At 46.6% G+C, this 21,144-nt stretch overlaps 9 protein-coding genes across 9 annotated transcripts; 6 read left to right on the forward strand and 3 right to left on the reverse strand.

Moving 5' to 3' along the window:
- Positions 1-2,662: 2,662 nt before the first annotated feature.
- On the forward strand, positions 2,663-5,159 carry SAMD00019534_029320 (hypothetical protein; the record flags this gene model as incomplete). Its single annotated transcript, XM_012901065.1, has 3 exons — positions 2,663-3,182; positions 3,251-3,844; positions 3,928-5,159. Coding segments are annotated over 3 exons (2,346 nt in total), but the record flags the coding sequence as incomplete, so codon positions are not given.
- Positions 4,242-4,682, reverse strand: SAMD00019534_029330 (hypothetical protein; the record flags this gene model as incomplete). The annotated part of the gene is made up of 1 exon (XM_012901066.1): positions 4,242-4,682. A coding segment is annotated over one exon (441 nt), but the record flags the coding sequence as incomplete, so codon positions are not given.
- Positions 5,160-5,732: 573 nt separating the features above from the next.
- SAMD00019534_029340 (hypothetical protein) lies at positions 5,733-6,724 on the forward strand (the record flags this gene model as incomplete). Its single annotated transcript, XM_012901067.1, has 3 exons — positions 5,733-5,735; positions 5,940-5,981; positions 6,092-6,724. Coding segments are annotated over 3 exons (678 nt in total), but the record flags the coding sequence as incomplete, so codon positions are not given.
- A 456-nt stretch (positions 6,725-7,180) lies between these two features.
- Positions 7,181-7,417, forward strand: SAMD00019534_029350 (hypothetical protein; the record flags this gene model as incomplete). The annotated part of the gene is made up of 1 exon (XM_012901068.1): positions 7,181-7,417. A coding segment is annotated over one exon (237 nt), but the record flags the coding sequence as incomplete, so codon positions are not given.
- A 661-nt stretch (positions 7,418-8,078) lies between these two features.
- SAMD00019534_029360 (hypothetical protein) lies at positions 8,079-12,025 on the forward strand (the record flags this gene model as incomplete). Its single annotated transcript, XM_012901069.1, has 5 exons — positions 8,079-8,300; positions 8,375-8,619; positions 8,693-9,420; positions 9,585-11,347; positions 11,414-12,025. 5 exons carry the CDS (start codon positions 8,079-8,081, stop codon positions 12,023-12,025), a joined length of 3,570 nt encoding a protein of 1,189 aa, XP_012756523.1.
- A 237-nt stretch (positions 12,026-12,262) lies between these two features.
- SAMD00019534_029370 (hypothetical protein) lies at positions 12,263-14,476 on the reverse strand (the record flags this gene model as incomplete). The annotated part of the gene is made up of 4 exons (XM_012901070.1): positions 12,263-12,796; positions 12,871-13,475; positions 13,553-14,296; positions 14,368-14,476. 4 exons carry the CDS (start codon positions 14,474-14,476, stop codon positions 12,263-12,265), a joined length of 1,992 nt encoding a protein of 663 aa, XP_012756524.1.
- A 240-nt stretch (positions 14,477-14,716) lies between these two features.
- SAMD00019534_029380 (hypothetical protein) lies at positions 14,717-16,191 on the forward strand (the record flags this gene model as incomplete). The annotated part of the gene is made up of 2 exons (XM_012901071.1): positions 14,717-15,755; positions 15,833-16,191. 2 exons carry the CDS (start codon positions 14,717-14,719, stop codon positions 16,189-16,191), a joined length of 1,398 nt encoding a protein of 465 aa, XP_012756525.1.
- Positions 16,192-16,333: 142 nt separating this feature from the next.
- On the forward strand, positions 16,334-17,418 carry SAMD00019534_029390 (hypothetical protein; the record flags this gene model as incomplete). The annotated part of the gene is made up of 2 exons (XM_012901072.1): positions 16,334-16,670; positions 16,757-17,418. Coding segments are annotated over 2 exons (999 nt in total), but the record flags the coding sequence as incomplete, so codon positions are not given.
- A 28-nt stretch (positions 17,419-17,446) lies between these two features.
- On the reverse strand, positions 17,447-21,001 carry SAMD00019534_029400 (hypothetical protein; the record flags this gene model as incomplete). The annotated part of the gene is made up of 4 exons (XM_012901073.1): positions 17,447-17,620; positions 17,689-19,384; positions 19,451-19,863; positions 19,937-21,001. The coding sequence occupies 4 exons, from the start codon at positions 20,999-21,001 to the stop codon at positions 17,447-17,449; spliced, it is 3,348 nt and encodes a 1,115-aa protein (XP_012756527.1).
- Positions 21,002-21,144: the final 143 nt, after the last annotated feature.

Consider the following 21,144-nt stretch of genomic DNA (forward strand, 5'->3'; position numbering starts at 1 on the left):
GGGTAATAATAATGGACAACACACAATGTTGTTGGTGATGTTGCAACAAGTCAATCAAGCACCTGATCAACTTTAAACAAACACGCCGGAGTATGTGTGTGTGGAAGTGGCAACAGCTGTCAATGTCCGTAAGGACAACCCACAATACGACAACAAACAGGAAACAGTGAAGGGAGGTATGTTATGGCAAGGATACAAATAAGGTGATGTGTATTAATTGATTGATTGATTGATTGATTGATAGAGTTAATGAATGAATGATTGATTGAGTGATTAGTGATGAGAGAGTACTGTTGAGTGCGTCAGATTGACAAAGGGTGGTGTGATTGGATCGAATGACAATCAGCTGATTGTCTGAGACAACCTTAAATAGCAGTCAGTTGTGTTCTAATATCTAACTATCACACTCACTCAAAGATAAACACACACGATTTGAAGTGATTGATTGATTGAATGAGTGAATGAGTGTGAGGGGGTGTTTGATCGTTTGTGGTATACATATATGTGTGTGATTGTGCGTGTGTGTAGATGGATCGGATTGGTTGGATGGGTGTATGGATAGTGCGAGTAGTGTACGATGGATGATGGATGATGGATGTATTTCGAAAATCTATATTAACGTACATTTAAATAAATAATAAATATGGATGGACAAATATATATATATATATATATTGGTTGGTTTATATTGTTATAACAACAATGTAGGTGTGTGTATATGTGTGTTGGTTGATCAATCGCAAATGCAATTGTGGTTGTGTCTCACTTGCAACCAGTTCCAGCGCTCACCTCAGCTCCTTCCTTGCGGACAACAACAATCATTTCAAAGGGACTGACTTTACTTTACTTACATGTTTTTACACAGAGCTATTACCTGATTAAATTGTTTTTAAAATAAAATCGTCGCTCTTTACAACCAAGAGAGGCATTCATTCGAGACTGAATGACAATCAATCATTGATCCAGTCCACTCATTCAGTCAGATCAGGACACCCCCACCAATCACATACAAACACACCACTACCAGTCTGGAAAGGTGTAGAGAACATGGTGGCCAAGGCAGGATTGTAGACGGAATGGATAGGCCCATGACGGCCTTTCAGCCTGCCAACGGGCTCCCATCGAACGATCGTAGATAGGAGGCGTAGACGGGGTGGGTGAATTTGGTGGGGTGTATCACCATGTTTGCATTGTTTATCATAATAATATGATTGATTGATGACTAGCAAGGCAAGTGATGGTGGGTTGTCTGCAACTTGGCAAATGTTGTTGAGCTCATCAAATCAAATTTTGAAAATAAAGATTTCATAATTTCCGTTTACTACTTGTGGAGGGCGCGCTGTGATGGGGGCCAAACAAGGTCATCTGACTTGGCTTTTCACAGAATGACCTAAATCCCACTCCACACACTTTTCGAATCAGAAAAAAACGAAACTACTACAAAAAAAAACTGATCACCCAAGATGATGCCTTTTTCGCGCTTTCTCAATTCTCTGTCTAAATCGATTCGCTTTCCACTCAACTCCGACATGATGCGATTGCCAATGATTTGGTCATTCCTTTACGAGAAGATAAGGATGGGTAGATTGATAATCCAGATCCCATGTTGGGTGTGAGTGGTGTGGGCAGGGTTATGATGATGACCTAGACAATAACTGATAATTTGATGTAATAACATTGATGATAGATTCAATTGATTGATTGTTTGTTTGAATTGGAAGGATACAAAAACACAACACAACAACACTTGTGTTGGGCGGGACTCCGACGACCTTCGGGGCAGAGGTCCATGTTTTAAACGTCAAGAGGTGCATTGGATATGATATTAAGAGTAGTCGTCAACCCACATTCCCCACCACCATCTATCCGTCCATTCATTGATTCAATCAAACAATCATACAAGTTATTATCAATTCAATCTCCATCAATTTGGAGAATGACCAGTCAGTCCCAAATGTAATGTGAGGTGAGCTCTTGGATAACTTATTATTATCCATACCATCAATCAATCAAATCAGTTAGTCACCAGCCATTTCGTCGGCCATTCATTCAGCTAATCACATCAAATATATGATTGGCTATGGAAACATATATACACAAATACACAATCAATCAAACAACAAACAATCATTTGTTTCACAAGGTGATGAGGTAGACGAGATGATACGAGACGAAGAGTCTTTATGCGTGTCTTTAGAAGTTGAGTGAACTAGGTCACATGTCAAAGACATTCAGTTGACTTGAGTATGGAGGAGTAGGTGTCTATCAATGTTGTGTTGATTGATAATGGTCTAAAAGTGTTGGTACTTGATCTCTCCCATCACATGCATTATTCATGCATTCATCATGTCCAGGATGACATGGAGTACGTCTGTCTGTTGCCAGAGAGAGAATGATGAATCCACTCTCTCTGGTAAACTTAGTATCATAATCAATCTTTGGATTGCAAGCGTCCATTCATCACCTGTGTGTGATTGATATTTTTGACCCCGGACCAGGCCAAACCCGGAGTTGATCAATCTTCCTGGGCCAAAAACAATCACTCCCACACACACAACACTCTGGCAAAAGACGAATGATCATTCGCAAGTTGTTTAAATAGATACAATCATTTCAATCAATCACTCACAATCAATCAATCAATCGATCAATCATATAACATCACACACACGTATACACTACCATGGCTTACGAGTCCACTTTTATGGAGCAGGTCGCGGCCTTGCTTCAAAAGTGTTATATTATAAAGAGGAAGCGTAGAGCTGAGACAATGACTGAGTTCTTGATTGGCGCACAATATGTTATCATCTTGATCGTGTTGAAGATGACTATACCCGCCACACCCGGCCAAGAAGCCGTGATATACAACTCGGTGCCGGCCAGTCATGTGCTGGCGGGCATGCCCCTGCTGGGCTACGTCGACCTCTCGTCGGGCGGGCAGGCGGCGTCGTTGCTCAACCTAACAGGCTTCCCATTGGAGCACATCAAGCAGTTCACCAATGAGTCGGCCATGCTCGACACCTACCTCGGCAGTCCAGAGGCCTACTGGGGAGGTGTAATCTTCAACGGTATCGACATTGACAACAACCTCATCAACTATACCATTCGTCTCAACAACTCGTTTGGCAGCATGCAGTCTTCGCCCTACCCCTACATTGAGCAGGGTATCCTATCAGCCTTCAGTAAGTAATCTTACCCTTGCCCTCGCCCTACCCTCGCCCTAACCCTCGACCTTACTCGACCTCAATAGCCCGCCTCAAGCTTGGAGACGACCAAGTACTTGGTAATGGATTCAATACGACACAGTACCCATCACCTGTCAATCCATTCGTGATCACGACATTCAATATCCTGTTCCCAATCTACTTCCCATTGTTCTTTATGTACTCGCTGCAGCAACTCATCATCCTGTTGGTGACCGAGAAGAAGGACGGTATCAAAGAGGGCCTCAAGGTGATGGGCATGCGCGAGTCTGCATACTGGATATCAAACATCATCATGCAGTTGGTGATGAACATCATTCTCATCCTGGTCATGGAGATCATGTGCTACCCAAGCAAGGTGATACACTATTCATCGCCCGTCATGGTGTTCATATCATTCTTCTTCTACTCATTGACATTGATTGGCATTGCCTTTGCCATCTCCACATTCTTGAGCAATCCCAAGGCTGGCAGTGCCATATCGGCACTGTTCATCCTTGTTGGCATCGGTCTGTCTTGCTTCTACGAGTTCTACATCATTGAGCATCAGCCCGACCTCAAGTACCTCTTCTATCTCCTCTCCCCATGTGCCTTTGGTTCATTCCTCGTCCGTCTATCCTATGCCGAGGCTGAGAAAGTTGGTAAGTGTTTGGCTAGTCGCGAGCATGGGTCAAGGCCAAGCAACTAACTCATTCATTCATTCAATCAATCAATCAATCAATAGCCATACCTTGGAACGACCCCAACTTTGTCCAACCATTGTTGTTCATGATCTTGGACTTTGTGTTGTACTCTTTGATTGCTTGGTACTCGATCGAGGTGTACCAGGGGGACTTTGGTACGGGCAAAGGCTACTTCTTCTTCTTGAGGAAGGACTACTGGGTGCAGTCAGACGTGCCCATCTATGAGCAGCGCTTGATCAATGGCGAGGGCAGCAAGAACATTGGGAAGGGCATCGAGTTGCGCGACCTCCATAAGGAGTACACGTCCAACACCTCCAAGGACAAGAAGGTGCGCGCTGTCAATGGCCTCTCGCTAAGCATCCCCAGCGGCACAATCTTTGCTCTGCTCGGACATAACGGTGCAGGCAAGTCCACAACGATGGGCATTCTCACCGGTATGATGCCACCAACAAGTGGCGACGCATGGATCAATGGGCGCAGCGTACGCACTCAAATGGACTACATTCGCAAGCACATTGGCTTCTGCCCACAGAACAACATCCTCTATGCGCAGTTGTCTTGCGCTGAGCACCTTCGCCTGTTTGGCAAGATCAAGGGTGTACCAGCCGAGACGCTCGAGGCGTCGATCGTCACGTCGCTGCGCGAGGTCAACCTGCAGGACAAGACAGATGTGGCCAGTTCCTTGCTGAGTGGTGGCATGAAGCGTCGTCTGAGCCTTGCCATGGCCTTCATTGGCGACCCATCCATCGTCTTTTTGGACGAGTGCACTACCGGCCTGGACCCATACGCTCGCCATCTGATATGGGAGCTGCTGCAAAAGAAGAAGATCGGTCGCACCATCGTCATGACCACTCACTTTATGGAGGAGGCTGAGCTGCTTGGCGAGTCAATCGGCATCATGTCTCACGGCAAACTGCGCTGCATGGGCACATCAATGGAGCTCAAGGCGTTGTTCGAGCTAGGCTACATCCTCACGTTCACTCTGGAGCGCACGGCCGGCACGTACGAGCAGTTCAACTCGTACTTCATGTCGCTGTTCCGCGACGCTGTGGCTGGCAAGCACAACCAGGCCAACTTGGACAAGACTGGCACGTCCTCGGTCGGCGACCTCGAGATCTCGTATTCATTGTCACACGAGAAGTCCGAGAACCTCTCACGCTTCTTTGAGCATGTTGAAGAGCGCCAACAAGAGTTTGGCATCAAGCGTCTAGGTATCTCCATGACCACGCTAGAGGAGGTGTTCCTCAAGATCCAGAACGAAGAGGTCGACACCGAATAAGCGTATTTGTTGACAGACACGCAGTCCCTTCGTCCCAACAAAGAACAATGTATTAAATCAATCCCACAACTCCCAATGACTCTTGTCTCGGCTCGCTCTTCACTTACTAACATCATATTTGAGACTAGTGTTGAGCAAGTATGAGTTGATTGAATGGTGATGGTGATGTGATGGTGTTGGCAACAGCTCATGGCGTCAACACTTGTAAGAATGACACTAAATGAAGAAAAGCAGACTTAACAATAACAACAATAACAATATCATCAATATCAATATCTCTGTGTATTGGAATTGGAATGAATGAATGAATCAATGAATGACCAGTCTACAAGTCTCCTTTGATTTGTGTTTGTCTCTTTGTCAAGCCCATTAATTGAACTCAACCAAAATGGAGTTGTTGTGATTGATTGGGGTGAGCTACAGTGAATGAACATCAATGTGAGTGATGTTCACTCTAACCAACAACAGTGATCGGGATAGATCCATGTTAAATTACTCACTTACTCTCACTCTGTCTCACCACATTTTAGTTCAATAACAACTACTTCATAAGGGCTAGTACTTGTCATGGTAACTCTACAATTTACATCAATCTTAACATGTAGAGTGACAAACACAGTGAAGGAGGATGAGGGTCACTCTACATGTTCAACTTCACCTTTTCCATTCTGATTGGATCACATCTAATAGTCCCAGCTGCCCACAAATGATCAAGACATGTACTCCCACACTGACACCCATCCTCCACATTCATCATAATTGGTCACTCTACAGCCTTCCACTTTGGTTCAATGTGCAGGTCCACTTGAACAAAGGGTATTTAAAGAGTCCATGGACAACATCATTATAACAACAAACAAACAAACAAATAATCAATACTTATTCAATAATCAAATATTCAATCAAACAATTAATCCAATAACAAGATGACCGTCGGAACAGATAGAGTTAAATTCTACACCCAGAAGAACTTGGCAGGCTCCTACAACAAGGAGTACAAGGTTGGTGACTCCATTGCCTTCTTGCCAAATGACCCAGACAATGACAAGTACATGTCCTGTGAGATTGGTACTGAGTGCTGGGTCAACGCCTACGAGCACAACGATGCCTTCAACCCAGAGCCCGGCGCACACCAGGAGCTCAAGTCCGGAGTCCACAACGACCTCACCTCGCTCAAGGGCTTGTCCATGTTCCAGGTGCTCGAGAACAAGTTTGGCTATGCCATCGACATCCGTCTCGTGGACTTCAAGGACACCAAGGGAGGTTACAAGCTCTCCTTGATCCCCTACCAGGTGAATCCAGCAGTCTGCCTCAGTGGCGATGCCTTCATCCAGTGCCCAATCCCCAAGTTGACCCCACCCGACTCAGAGATCGTGTGCCAGGTCGTTGTGGCCGAGACCGCCTGGCCAGGTGCCACCGTTGCCAACGGCAGCGTCTACTTCAGGTACAACCCCTCCACAGGTTTGCTCTCCTTCCGCAAGACTGAGGGATTCCCCACCAACATGTCGCTCACCCAAGCTGGTATGACACAGTTCACCTTCAAACTCGAGAAATTATTGTAATAATGTATTTTCTTGTCGTCCTGGTGTATCAAGCAAGGCTTGAATAAAACAAAGTAAAGGAGTTGACTTTCATTGTATGTTGTAGTTGGTCTTGATGATATGTAAGTTGGGTCAGGGTATCATGTCTTCACCAAGAGTAAGTTAATTCTATTTAACTTAACAATATCAAGCTAGCTAGATTTGTGTACAACTCAACAAGTTGGAAAAAGATACTATATTTGTCTCAATATTGATAGGACACCTTAAATACCCTTTTTCTTAAGGTCTCAAATGTTGTAGAATGACCAATAATGTAAATGTCTTTATGTTGGAAGTGTCTTGATCTTTTGTGTGTGACACCATTAAATGTGATCATGAATAGGATTCAGAAAACTGAACATGACTATTTAAATAGAGGAATCCAATAGGATTATTATTTTTACAACATATATCGCAATAACTTATAAGTACTTATTCAATCAATCAAATAATCAATCAATTTATAAAATGACAGTCGGACCAGACAGAGTTATATTCTACACTGAGAAGAACTTGGCAGGCTCCAGCAAGGAGTACAAGGTTGGTGAATCTATTGTCTTGAAAAATGACCCAAACAATAATAAGTACATGTCCTGTGAGATTGGCACTGATTGCTGGGTGAACGCCTACCAGTATATCGAGAGCAGCGATCCCTACACACTAGAGACATGAGCACATGAGGAGCTCAGATCTAGAGTCCACAATGACCTCTCATCTCTCAATGGTCTTTCCATGTTCCAGGTGCTCCAGAATAATTTCCTCTACTCCATCGACATCCGTCTCTTGGATCGCAACGGAAAATTCAAGTTCACATTTATCCCTTCCCAGATGCAGCCAGTAATCAGCCTCAGTGGCGATGCCTATATCCAGAGCTCAATCTCCATGGAGACCCACGGCGAAGAGATCTTGTGTGATTTATCTGTAGATGATACCGCCTCAGGTGCCACCATTTCCAAGGGCAGCCTCTTCTTCAGAAGAACAACCGCTTCAATGGTTTAGTATCTTTCAGGACGTCCAAATATTTCTTCCCCTCTAATATGTATCTGGTGCAAACTAGTTCAACACTGTTTTCCTTCGAAATTACTAACAAGAAACAAATAGAACCAGTCCTAATTAATGAATAAAAGAAATAATTGTGTCATTTGGTCATGACTTAGCAAATGCCCTTTGAAGTTTTGGTTTCTTCTTGAATAAACTAGTTCTCTCAAACCCACCCACCCAAAGTGAATGAACTCTCGATCTTTGTCAATGTTATAATCAATCAATCAATCATTCTTTGATTGATAAACATACACATACATACAATCATTTATATATATATACATCATCAATCATGCCTGGCGACCGCAGAAACAGTAATAGTGGCAAACCAGGAGGTGGAGCTGGTACCAGCAGTACTGGCAACAACAACAACAACAACAACAACAACATGGATACACAACAACCTCAATCTCAACCTGCCTCTCCACCATTATCATCACTGACCAAGATATTGGCAGAGGAGAAGAAACAACCATTATCAACATTGGTCGATAAAGAGATGTGTGGAGACTATGTATGTTGTTGATCGAGCGATCGATCGGACTTTGAATGGTTGACTAACTTACATTCATTGACTTGATCTGTCAGATATTGATTGATATCATTGGTAAAGGAGGATTCGGTGTTGTATATAAAGGATTACATAAGACAAAGGGACACTTCTCTGCGATCAAGAAGATCAAGATCACAAAGCGAAAGAAGGGCGATAAGTCTGCAGAGTCACAATCAATGCTGATGGTCGAGATCAATCTACTCAAAGTGTTGTCGCATCACAACATCGTGCGATACTATGATCACATCCCAACATCATCTCACTCATACATTGTAATGGAGTATGTTTGATCATTCAATCAATCTCGTATCTCCACTCACTCACTCATACCCGATCAATCAATCATTCAATAGGTTCATTGAGAATGGATCATTGGAAAAGATTGTAAAGAGACATGGACTGCTGCCAGAGGGATTGGTCAATGTGTATATCGCTCAGGTGCTCAATGGATTGGAGTACTTGCACAGACAGGGTGTCATTCATCGTGATATTAAGGCGGCCAATCTGTTGATTGCCACCGATGGCTCAATCAAGTTGGCAGATTTTGGTGTGGCGACAAAGGTGTCGGACCTCAGCGCGGACAATCCCGATGACTCGTTCGCAGGCACACCCTACTGGATGGCACCCGAGATGATCCAGATGCAGGGAGTGTCGACCGCATGTGATGTATGGTCGCTTGGCTGCACGATCATCGAGCTGCTCAGTGGCCAGCCGCCCTACTTTGGCCTGGCGCCCGCTGCCGCACTGTACAAGATCGTTCAGGAGGATCACCCGCCCATACCTCAGGGCATATCGCCGGCCCTCAAGGACTTCCTGCTGCAGTGTTTCAAAAAGGATGAGAATATGAGGAGTTCGGCCAAGCAACTACTCAATCATCCTTGGATCAGAGCCGTGGCAATGATGAAGAATGCTGAGGGCAAGGTCAAGAACGCGCGACAGGAGATTCTAACATATAACGCACAGATGCAGGAGGTGGCGACGATACCGGCCGAGCAAATAGTCACGCGGCCACGGTCCAAGACCATGGTTCCGCCTCTGCCGCTACATATGAGCAATGGACAGATCAAGCAGGCGGCGACAAGTGCGAGCGGCAAGCTTTCTGGCCAGCCACCAACACCAAGGAGTGGCGGCGCAAAGATTGGTTCGCCAAGATCCCCATCCCCCTCTCCAGCTCAAACAGCGGACTCAATCAGCAGGCTCTGCCCACGACCAAGAGTCCACGCCCGACTCAAACAACACCATCAGGGGCCGTGGCAGTGGCCTCAACACCAGCCCCTGCATCAACTGCCCCAGCAACAACAACGACACAACAAACACAGAAGGAACAGAGCAAGGAGAAGAAAGCGATCATTGAGAAGATGTTTTCAAAGTTTGTGGACGACGATGATGATGACGATGGCTTTGGCCCCGCGGCCAAGCAGCAGCCACAATCGACAATCAAGCTCAAGTTGCAAAAGTTCGTCGACGACGAGCAAGACGATGGCAATGACTTTTTCAAGTCGGTACAGGGCAAGAGCAACACTCTCAAGGTGATCAACAAGCAGTCAGACACCGAATGGGACGACAAGGGTGGATTTGATGGCTTCAGCGACGATGAAGACGCAACAAACAGCAACAAGAAGAAGGAGCAGGGCGACAAGAAGGAGCTCAAATTAAAGGTACGCGACACGACCGAGGAGTGGGACAGCGAGATTGAGGACAGCTTTGACAGCGTGTCGATGTGGAGCGAGGAGGAGGACAGAGTGCGAACGACGATCAATCTCCAAGACAAGAAGAAGGAGCATGTCACCAAGACCATCGTCGATCTGCTCTCACAGCTCAAGCCTCTTCTCTCGCATCTGCAGACCACACTCCAGGGCGAGGTAGCCAGCGAGGAGACATCACGTGTCATTGAGAAGTTGATCGAGCTGCTCCTGCTGTTCCCCACAGAGAAGCGATTGTTGATCAACAATGGCGAGGGCGGCGTATACTTCCGTCTTCCACTCATCACACTGCTCGAGATACTCGAGTTGCCGCTGTCAGATGGCGACCACCACTACCTGATACTCAAGCTAATCAATCAAGTAATGTCCAGCGACAAGGACATTCTCGAGACCATCTGCATCCTCAATGGAATCCCCATCATCACGACATTCGCCGCACGTCGCTACCCCGAGGAGCTGCGCGAGGAGGTGTCCAAGTTTGTGCTGGAGCTCTGTCTGAGCTCTTCGTACTCGCTCAACATGTTCATCGCAGGCAGCCGCGGCTGCAAGGTGCTGGTGGACCTGGTCGACTCAGACTACTTCAACAGCTCCGTCCTGATACACAACGCATTGGACTCGATCTCGCAGGTTTTCAAGCTGCAATCGGCGCTACCCAAGACGTCGCTGTGCCATCTATTCTCACGCACTGAGCTGCTGAACCGCATCTCCTTCCTGCTCTACCAGATCTTCATCCCAACATCAACAGACACTGAGCAACAACTGGACCACAAGAACAAGATCAAGCAAAAGTCGCTCAGCAAGGATGCGCTTCATCACTCTGTTAGCCGCAGCTCAAGTAGCGTCAAACTGCTGCCCAAGGATGCATTTGATCGTGTATTGGCCTACAGTGTCAAGGCTGCCGACATCCTGTTGTTCTTTTCGACAGGCGACTCATTGGTCAAGGAGGAGATGAGCAGCGAGGCCGTGCTCAAGGACATTCGCGAGGTGCTACAAGAGATCTACATGTGGAAGTCGATTACAAAGGATGTGCGTGCGTTCGTACTACGTATACTCAAGGTGATCAAGAACCTGTCGATGGACCAGAACAACAGGGCCAAGTTGGACAATGTGGAGATCATATCAACACTGATTGCATACCTTGGATTGGAACAAGGTGGCATTGAAAAGATCAGCGAGATCTACAATCAAGTGCTTCACTCACTCTACCATCTACTACTTCTTGACAAGTCCAGACAGGACAAGGCTTTGAAGAGTGGCATCCTGCCACCACTGTTACAGATCATCAATGAGAGAGGTCCACTGAAGGTATGTCCTTATTCAATCAATCAATCAATATTCATTCAATCACTTACCCATTCAAACTCAATCCAGGAACTTGCATTGCCAATACTGTTTGACTTGGTGAGACTTTCGACATCAAGTAGCAGGAAGCAGCTTTGGGAGTGCAACACATTGGACAAGCTTTTGGTACTACTAGAGGACAGGAACTGGTTCGCAGATGCTATTGAATCAATTGCCGCTTGGACAACATTGGAGTCATCGACAGTATATCAACGCCTGACATGCAGGGAGTCTGCACTGAAGCTGATGTCAATCGTGCACGTCAGCCACGTGAAGCACCCTTCATTCTCAAAGTCACTCATCCCACTGCTACAGCTGATGCAGGGCTCCAACACACTGATCGACCACCTCGTCGAAGTGGGACTGGTGCCCGAGCTGCTGTCCTGTCTGCGACTGGATCAGTCGCCCGTGTCCAGGATCACCCTGCTCAAGATCGTTCTAACCACCAACGCCAAGTTGAAGCTGAACAACATCACCAACAACCAACAACTAACCGAACTGAAACAGACTCTTCTGGAGATATCCGAACAGGACGAATCACAGATTGTCAAGACGATTGCCGACAATCTCTTGGATGGTATCAACAACCACAATATACCTGTATCATCATCAACATCAACGACCTCAACAACATCCATGTGAGGTGGAGAACAACTATCAATCAATCATTCAATCATTCAATCAATCAAACAATCCATGTACTGTAGACAGTGAAGCGAGCAGCAACGCGTCTAAGTTCACCTTGTCCTCCACATCAGTTGTCATAAAGTCAAGTCTAACTTATTGTATACTCCTTCCTTCTCGCGCGCGCGAAGCGTTATCTTGTTTGAGACATGTCTCCCTTGCCAATGACTATGGCATGGTTTATTATTATTATAATTAATGTAGATAGGTCTGGCCTCTGACTGCGCTGGAGTTGATAGCCTTGGTACCTCTGTACTTGCCATCCTGGCGCTCGGCCTTGGGCGTGGCTCTGTCCTTCTTCTCCATGGCGGCCTCGTACTTGTGACGATGACGCAGATGTGGTGTGCGATGCTCTCTCTTTCTCGTTCTGGTGAGACCTCTGTTGGTCTCGATCTGCTTTGAGATCTTTCTCTTGCCATCGACCATGTCTCTGTACGATGAGTAGTCGTTGGGGCCTCTTGGCACGCCGTCATACTCGACCTCCTCCTCGTGGTCAGAGTGCAGCTCCTCATTGTCCTCGTCTCTGTTTCTCAAGAGTCTAGTCTTCTTCCTCTCCTGCAGAGGCAGATCCTCATCGCCACTTCTTGCTCTCTTTGTCTTTCCAACCTGATTCAGCGAGCTCATAATCTGTTCCATTCTCTTCTTCTTCAAGTACTCCTTGTCATCGCGACTTGCTCTATCTTCCTCAGTCTCCAGCAATCCACTCAGATCGTTAAAGTCAGCCAAGTCCTATATTGGTAGTTGGTGTTAGTATGTGCGCCATTCCCGTTTGATTGATTGATCGATCCATCGATTGAACATACATTAAGACCATCGGACAATCTCTTCTTCTTCTGGATCTTCTTGTCCTTCTTGGTTTGAGTCAAACGAACAAAGTTGTTCTCTTCGTACTCTCTGATCTCCTTGGCATCGTCGTCCTCCATGCGGTTGGGGTCATCGACATAGTCGTCCAGCTGATCGGGAGCATCACCAAACATCTCCTCGATATCTCTGGCCATGGAACTCTTGATGGCACGCTCCTTCTTCTTGAGCTCGCGGTTCTTCTTTCTGATCTCGATCGACTCCTCCTCCTCATATCGCTCGGCGGCCGATTGTGGCGCCTGGTACAGACCGGCCTGCTGCATCAGTCTGGACTCCTCGTCCATCTCGTCGTCGTCGTGTGACATATCCTTGAGGTTGGGCTTGAATCGCATTGGGTCGTCCTTTGAGGCCGACACGACACCGAGTGTCGCGGTCTTTAGTATCTTTTCGATCTGGTACTGCAGCTTGTTGTCCAGCGGCTTGACCTTCTCCAGGATGACACGTATCTTGACCAGCTGGTCAATAACTGGATGGTCCTTGATTGATGCGCCCGATGCCTTAAGCATCAAGAAGTATGTAATGTTCAAACAATAGCTTAGTAACAGGTCTTGGTTGGTTGGATGAGAGGGTGAGGGTTAGTGTCGAGGGTCAAGGGCGAAGGACTCCCGTGCGTTAGGGACTTACGATATTTGGTCTCGAGGAAGCTGACACCTTTGGTGGTGGGCAGCTGCTCCTTCTTTATCCTGTCGAGCAATGGCATCAAGGTATACTTGATCTCTGATATCTTCTCTTTGTAGTCATCGAGCAACTCGAATAGGAGTGGCGACTCCTTCATCAGATACTGCAACTTCTCCTTCTTGGAGAATGTGGACAGGTTCTTTTGGAGCAGCTCGACATCGTCGCTGTTGTCCAGTGCACTGGTGATCTTGGCCATAGTTGGGTTGGCGGCAGAGGCCGACTCGGCCTTCTTCTTCTTCTTGCCCTCGGTGGCCTCCTTCTTTTGAGCGAGGATGTCGTTGAATGACTCACCCTCCTCATAGTCCTCCTCTCGCACCAGCTTTGCTCTCTGTTTCTGCAGCTCGATGGCTTCCTTCTCCTCCTCCTCCTCGTCCTCTGAGCTGACGTCCTCGCCATCAAACTTCTCTGTGTAATAGTCCGACTTCTCCTTGCCCCATGACATCTTATTCTCCAAGTCCTTATTCTTTCTTGACTTCTTTGCAGACAAGTCCATGTCGTCATCTTGGTCATCATCGTCAAAATCAACCTCATCATCGTCGTCTACATAGTCATCCTCATCATCATCGTCAAAGTCTTCAACCTCTTCATCAGAGACGTCAACAGGCAAAACCTCGACCTTCTTCTTTATGTTGCTCTTTGGTTGCTTTATATCTGTAGTTGATAAATCAATCTTATTCTTCTTATCGACGACTATATATATATGATTGAGCAATGTTAGTTAATACCATCATTGAAGGAATCCCATAAATGTAAACATTTACAATCATCAATCTCTCCTTTGCCAAAGAGATCCTCAATTGACTTTTCTGAACGAGTTGATCCTTTGGTCGTTGCTGGAACTTTCTTAAATGCCTTCTTAGTTGGTCCCATTATATATGTATATATATTGTATTATCTTTAACTCTTTATCGTGTTTTTGTCAAATGACCAACTAAACTTTCGTTCGTCATCCATTCATTTTTAATTTTGAATGATTTTTTCAATTTATCCTCTCACCTCACTTTGAAGGAAGTTCATTATGTTTGGTTGATTACATGCTGCAGTGATGAACATTGTTCAATGAACTTGACAAGTCATTGTATATTTATAAGATAGAGATAGAGATAGAGGATGGATAATAATAATAACAAACGAAAAGGAGAAGATATACCTGTTGGAGGTGCTGCAGAGAAGAAGGTCAGATTCACAGAACAACCTGAAGTTAGAGTGTTCCATAATGACAACAGTAATGACAATGGCAAAGACAATGGAAATGGCAAAGACATTGGCAATGACAATAAGAAGGAGGATGTAGAGATGACATCAGTATCATCAAGACCATCATTATATATTGATGATGATGATATTATGCAACAGATAGCAAGAGCTGATGAGAAGTATAAGAAAAGAATGGAGGATACAAAGAGGAGAGAATCATACTTTGATAGGAGTGAGATGCGTGATGCTGTTGAAGAAGTCGGTGAAGATGGTATTATAAAGAGAGTGGAAGGTGAAGAAGAAGAAGAACCAGATGACTATGACCATCCATCAAACAACAACAAGTCACGCAACAACAACACAAAACAAAGAGTCAGAGAGGAGGATGATGATGATGACGATGACGACGAAGTGGAGATAATGCCATTCAATCTGCGACAGGAGAGAGATGAGGGTCATTATAAACAGGATGGCACTTATGAGCAGGCCAGTGGAGAGAAGGAGGACGACCCTTGGCTACAGGAGTACGATGAGGTGTGGAGGAATAAGGTGCCAAAGCTCAGCAGGAAGGAGTTGTTGAAACAGGAGGCAGAGGATCAGACAGATGAGAACGAGGACCTGTGGGAGAAGGAGGAGGAAGAGGAGAAACAACGTAGACGCAAGGGTCCCACAGTCGAAGAACGTGATAATAGGCGAATGTGTCTGACAAAGTTGGTTGGCATACTGGAAGATGGCGAGACATCACTGGCAGCATTGAGAAGACTTGGTGGAAACAACAAACCAGTGATCAAGAAGAAGTTGAACAAACATCAATTGTTGAAACAACAGCAACAACAGCAACAAGAGACCACGACCAAGCCTGCAGAGGACAGTGATATGGAGGAGAAGAGGAAACAACAATTCCTTCAACTTACAGAGGCCACTGATTATCTGTTAGCCAATGGATTTATGAGTATGTATCCTGGACTTTGGACTTTGGACTTTGGACGCGGACACGACAACTGACCTCCCTTCCTTCGACTCAAACAGATATATATACCGAATCAAAGGAAGTTGTACAACAACTCTTGTATAAAGATATTGGAAGGAAGCCACCTGCACAAGTACGATCATCCAATGCCAATAATAATAATAATGGAAACAATCAATCAACGACGACGGCGACGACGGACCAACAACAACAAGCACGAGCTCAATTGGAGAATGATGATAATGATGAGGATAACATACTATGGGAGTACAAATTGACTGATGGCAATGTGTATCAGAATTTCACTGGACTGGCCATGAGACAATGGAAAGACGGAGGATTCTTCACGGACAAAGGAGTGGTAGCCCGCAAGATCGGAGACTATAGCTTTGTACCAGTGGAGCAACTAAACTTCTAAATTACCTGTATAAACATGTGATGTCCAAGATCTTTGATGTGAACATCACTTCGCGAAAATGATTGATTGATTGAGTGAGTGCGATTGATCACACGTCATTCACACATAGTTATTCAAAGAGATAGAGATAAAGATAAAGAGGATGAGTAATATATATGGAAAGAAGTCTGGAGAACGTGTAAAGGTTGTGTTGATAACAGGATGCTCGGGAGGCATTGGTAGGGAACTGGCTTCAATGTTCAAGTTCTATGGATTCAATGTATATGCAACATCTCATTCAATTGAATCAATGAGTGATATGAATGATAGAGGTATACATACTCTACAACTAGATGTGACCAATCAAGAAATGATACAATCCGTTGTCAATTCAATCATTGAAGTTGAAGGCAGAATAGACATACTCATCAACAATGCAGGTGTACTCAGCATGGGACCTGCGATCGAACTGACCCTCAACGAGCTTAGACGCGTCATGGGTAAGTCGAGAACAAGATTGATGTTGTTCAAACATCTCATCTAACATGTTATGTTCAATCAATCAATCAAATGAATTAATGAACAGACGTTAACTTCTTTGGACTGGTGGCAACAACGATGGAGGTGAGCAAACACATGGTACAACAGAGATGTGGAATCATAATCAATGTTGGAAGTACTTCGGGCATCACCGCAACACCATTCCTCAGCTTTTATTGCGCAAGTAAGGCGGCGGTTCAATCATGGTCAGATACATTGAGGATGGAGTTGGACCCTTTTGGAGTAAAGGTGATCACGGCAGTGGCCGGCCCCATCTCTGGCACTGAGATACTCAATCGTGCCATACCAAGACTGCGTCAACTGGTGGACAATCCAGACTCACTGTACTATCCCATCAGAGAACAAATCATTGGACGCACATCGATGATCAAAGGTGCGCAGATGACACTTCAAGGCTTTGCCGACACAGTGATGCGAGTGGTCTTTGGCAGACGACTGCCTGCCGTCTTCCGATATGGACGTGGATCACTATTCCTCATGTTCTTCTCGATGCTACCCTATTGCATCTCAGACTACTACCAAAAGAAGAGATGTGGATTGGACATACTCAAATCAATCATTKGCTCAATCAGCTGGTGTATCCAAAGTCCCATCAACATCACCATCATCCAATGTCCGAGTTGTGGTCACCTCTCCCATCATCAACTGAATCATCTCAGTCACTGTAAATACATCAATCAATCCCAATCATAAATGAATGAATGAATATGACATCCTAGTTTAGTGTACCTCTGCACTTTGGTGACTTGCAGAGACATGCTATCTTGACGTCCTCCAATGGGAACTTGTAGTCGTACGTAATCTCTTCTCCAATGTTGATATCTCTCTTGGCATATATAACAATCTTCTTATGTGATCCAGTTTGAATTATCTTTGCTATACAGTTTGGCTACAGAGAGAGGTTGAAAGGTTAATGAATGAACTAGATGAACAAGATGAATGAATGAATGAACTTACATCACAACAATGATTAATGAACCTTGCCAAGTTACCCTTGAATGTGGCATCAATGATATTGTCGTCGTCTATTCTAAAGAGATAGCTGCTACCAATGCCTTGCTTGACGTATCGCTTCTCTCGCTCGTCTGCAACCTTTTGACGAATGATCTCTCCAATGTACTCGATCACCATGTCCTTGGCGGGGATGGGCTCCAGTGCAAACAGACCCCAGTCGTGGATGGATGAACGGGAGAATCTGATCATCTTCTTCCTGGATGTGAGGATCGTGTCGCCACCCATTCTGCTCTCGTATCGACTGCTTCGTGCCGACTTGGTCAGCTCGATCTCCAGACCAGCCGTCCTGCGCACGGTTGATGCTGCCTGTTGTTGTTGCTTCTTGAGCTCGCGGTCCAGCTTGGAATAGGACTCTGTCCTGGCGCAGCCACTCGGGTTGCCAATGGGCAGTATCTCATCCTGGGCGTGCTCCTCATCGTCGTCGAGGGGCGCCTGCTGGTCATCGACTTCCATGTCCTCGTCGATCACGCCATTGTTGCTCTGATTGAGAACGTACTTGAGGTAGTAGGCGTCTTCGTCGTCGGGTGGGGTCGCCTCCTCAGCGCGTCGCTGCTGCTTCTGCTGCTGTTTCTTCGTCTTTCTCTTCTTCTTCTTCTCGCGCTCTCGTTGCTTGCGTTGCTCGGCCTCCAATATCTCCTGATTCATCAGGTCCGACTCTGAGATCGACTCCTCCGAGTCACTGCTGTTGAGTGAGGCGGCTGCTGTGGATTGCTCGCTGGTTGTGGCTGGATTGGTGGTGGGGTGGACAGGGGAGCTCCTCGCCTCCTCGTCCTCTTCGTCGTCGTCGAATATATCATCGCCATGATGTGTCTTTGTTGGCTTCTTTCTAGGCGCACGAGTGCTGATCCTGCTACTTCGTTGCTGTTTCTCCTCAGTCGACCTTGGCTTCCTCCTTTGTATCCTTCTTGGCTCATCATCATCGGCATATCCAACATCCTCGACCTTCTTCTTGGAGTACTTTGTGTTCTTCTTGAATGACGGCAGGGAGGCGATGTCAAAGGTCGACTCTGACTTGTCGGCGCTGGCCAGGGCAGTGCGCGTTGGTGTCACCGGCTCCAAGGTTGGGGTGGGCGCTGCCTGCTCTTCCTGAGGCTGCTGCTTGACGGCAATGGCCGTCGTCCCTGACTTGCTCAAAGGAGTGTCTGCGCCGCCCTGTCCCGATAGATGCTGGAGCTCGATGTTCTTGATGGCTGCTGCAATCTCTGCCTCGACAATAGCCTTCTTGGCATCCTTTGACGAGATGGCCAACAGCTCCTTGATTACAATACGCTCGCACAGCTCTTGTATCAGCTCAGTGTTCTCCAGCATTAACTTCCTGCGATCGATTGGAGGATGTGACTCTTCAACAGGAGTCTCGCGCTTCTCATCCTTTCGTTTGGCTGGGTCTGTTGTTGAAGATGATGATGACGACAGTGTGTTGGACTTGTTCAAGTCCAGTGCTGTGGCTACTGGTGGTTGGTTGTCTGTGTGTTGTTGGGCCACCATTGTAGGTGTGGTCGAAGGAGTTGATGATGCTACAACTGGAGGCTTTTCGCCTGAATGATATGGACTTTGTACATTGTGACCCTGTTGTTGTTGTTGATGAAGTGGAGGTGTTGTAGGCTTTGAGAGTGATTGATGATTCTGACCAGCTGGGGGCCTTGATGCATAGTAGTGAGGAGGAGCATGTTGAGGAGGTGGATAATTATCTCGCCTTGGTGAATACATTGAGTCGGATTTGTCGTACGAGTGGTCCTTTGGTCGTTGTCCCCTGATGGGCGACGTGGTCGAGTCGGTGGGATGTGCTGGGTCGTACTCAAACTGTGGAGGTGGAGGCGGAGGTGTCGTTGTCTTTGTGGGTATGTCCATTGTTGATGCTGTTGTTGACACAGATGAGTTGTCTTGTGGCTTTGATGATGTTGTTGTGATTGTGTCCATGTCTCCACCGCCATTAATACTGCCATTGTTGTTGCCAGTGTATTGTTGTTTGAATGATGACTTTGAGTGACCAAACTGTGACATCCAGTCGCCTGCTGGCACAGTACTATACGATTGATTGAGTGTTGGTGATGTCACAGGGTTGCTGCCATACTCCGATATTCCTATATCGCTCATCAATGCAGACGTCGACAATAACCTCTAAATGATTGATTGGGTGTGAGTGGGTGGAATAGTTCCATTGATTGAATGATCGAGTGAGTGATCAACTAACCTTCTTTGACGATGAAGTCAGCGAGTCGAACATGGTCTGAGAGACATAACCTGAAGGATCAAGATTGATTCTGATCTTACGTCCATGGATGAGAGGATTCTCGCCAAAGGTTTTGAAAGCTTTGATGGCAGAGTTGGCCTCGCTGAAGCTGACAGTTGCAATGCCTGTGCTGATCTTGTTACCCGAGGGCAGGTAGAACACCTTGGTTCGCTCAATCTGTCCATAGCGTCCAAACTGATCGCGTAACACCTTCTCGTCGGCGTTGGGTGGCAGGTTCGACAGATGTATGACCTTGGGCTGCACGGTGACCTGTGTGTTCTTGTCGCTGATAAAGAGTGGCACGGGGAAGTCGGGATTGAGCATCGACATGCTGTTGAGGATGTTGGCGTGGTGGCTGTGGCGCGGGTCTACAAAGTCGACAAAGATCTGCTCGGCCATGTCGTTCTCCTGTGCAAAGCCATTGACGCGGTACTGGCGCCCGCCAGATAGCGCCGCCAGGGACTGCTGTTGGGCGATACCAGCGTGCAGGATGCTGACCAGCTCGTCGCCGGCCGAGGGCGCCTCCGCCAGCTTCGAGTCGAATATGATCATCCAGTTGTACGCGCTACGTGAGCGGATAGGGAAAGGGCCTGTGTTTGGTTCATTCGCCATGAACTGCGGCTTGACGAGGTTATCGAGCAGATACTGCTTCTGTGAAGTCTCCTTTAGCACCTCAGTTGTTGGCAATGTGTCTGCTGCTTGTTGTGGTTGTTGCTGTTGCTGTTGCTGTGTTGGTGGTTGGGGCTGAGTAGGAGGAGGAGGAGGAAGTGGGAGTGATTGAGGTGGCGGCTGAGGCAGAGGGAGGGGGGTTGGCAAAGGGAGAGGTAGTACTGATACTGGTTGTGTGATTGGCTTGATATCGTCCCTCGCGCTATTATTGATTGTGTGTGTTGTTACTGTTGGCAGCAACAGGGGCAGCAGGGGCAGCTGTTGATGTTGATGTCGATGGAGGCGGAGGTGGAGGTGGTGACCTTGATCGTGACCTAGAACGATACCTGCTGTTGAATCGCGCTGGAGGTGGCCCATATGGAGGCGATCGTGACCTCGAACGAGACCTGGACCTGGACCTAGAGTGAGACCATGATCGACGACCGCCACCACGTCGGGGCGGTGATCTGTAGCGCATTGGTCGCAGGGGCGGCGACCTTGATCTGGATCTAGACCTCGAC

Source organism: Acytostelium subglobosum (assembly GCF_000787575.1).
Source record: "Acytostelium subglobosum LB1 DNA, scaffold: scaffold5, whole genome shotgun sequence".
Lineage (NCBI taxonomy): Eukaryota > Evosea > Eumycetozoa > Acytosteliales > Acytosteliaceae > Acytostelium > Acytostelium subglobosum.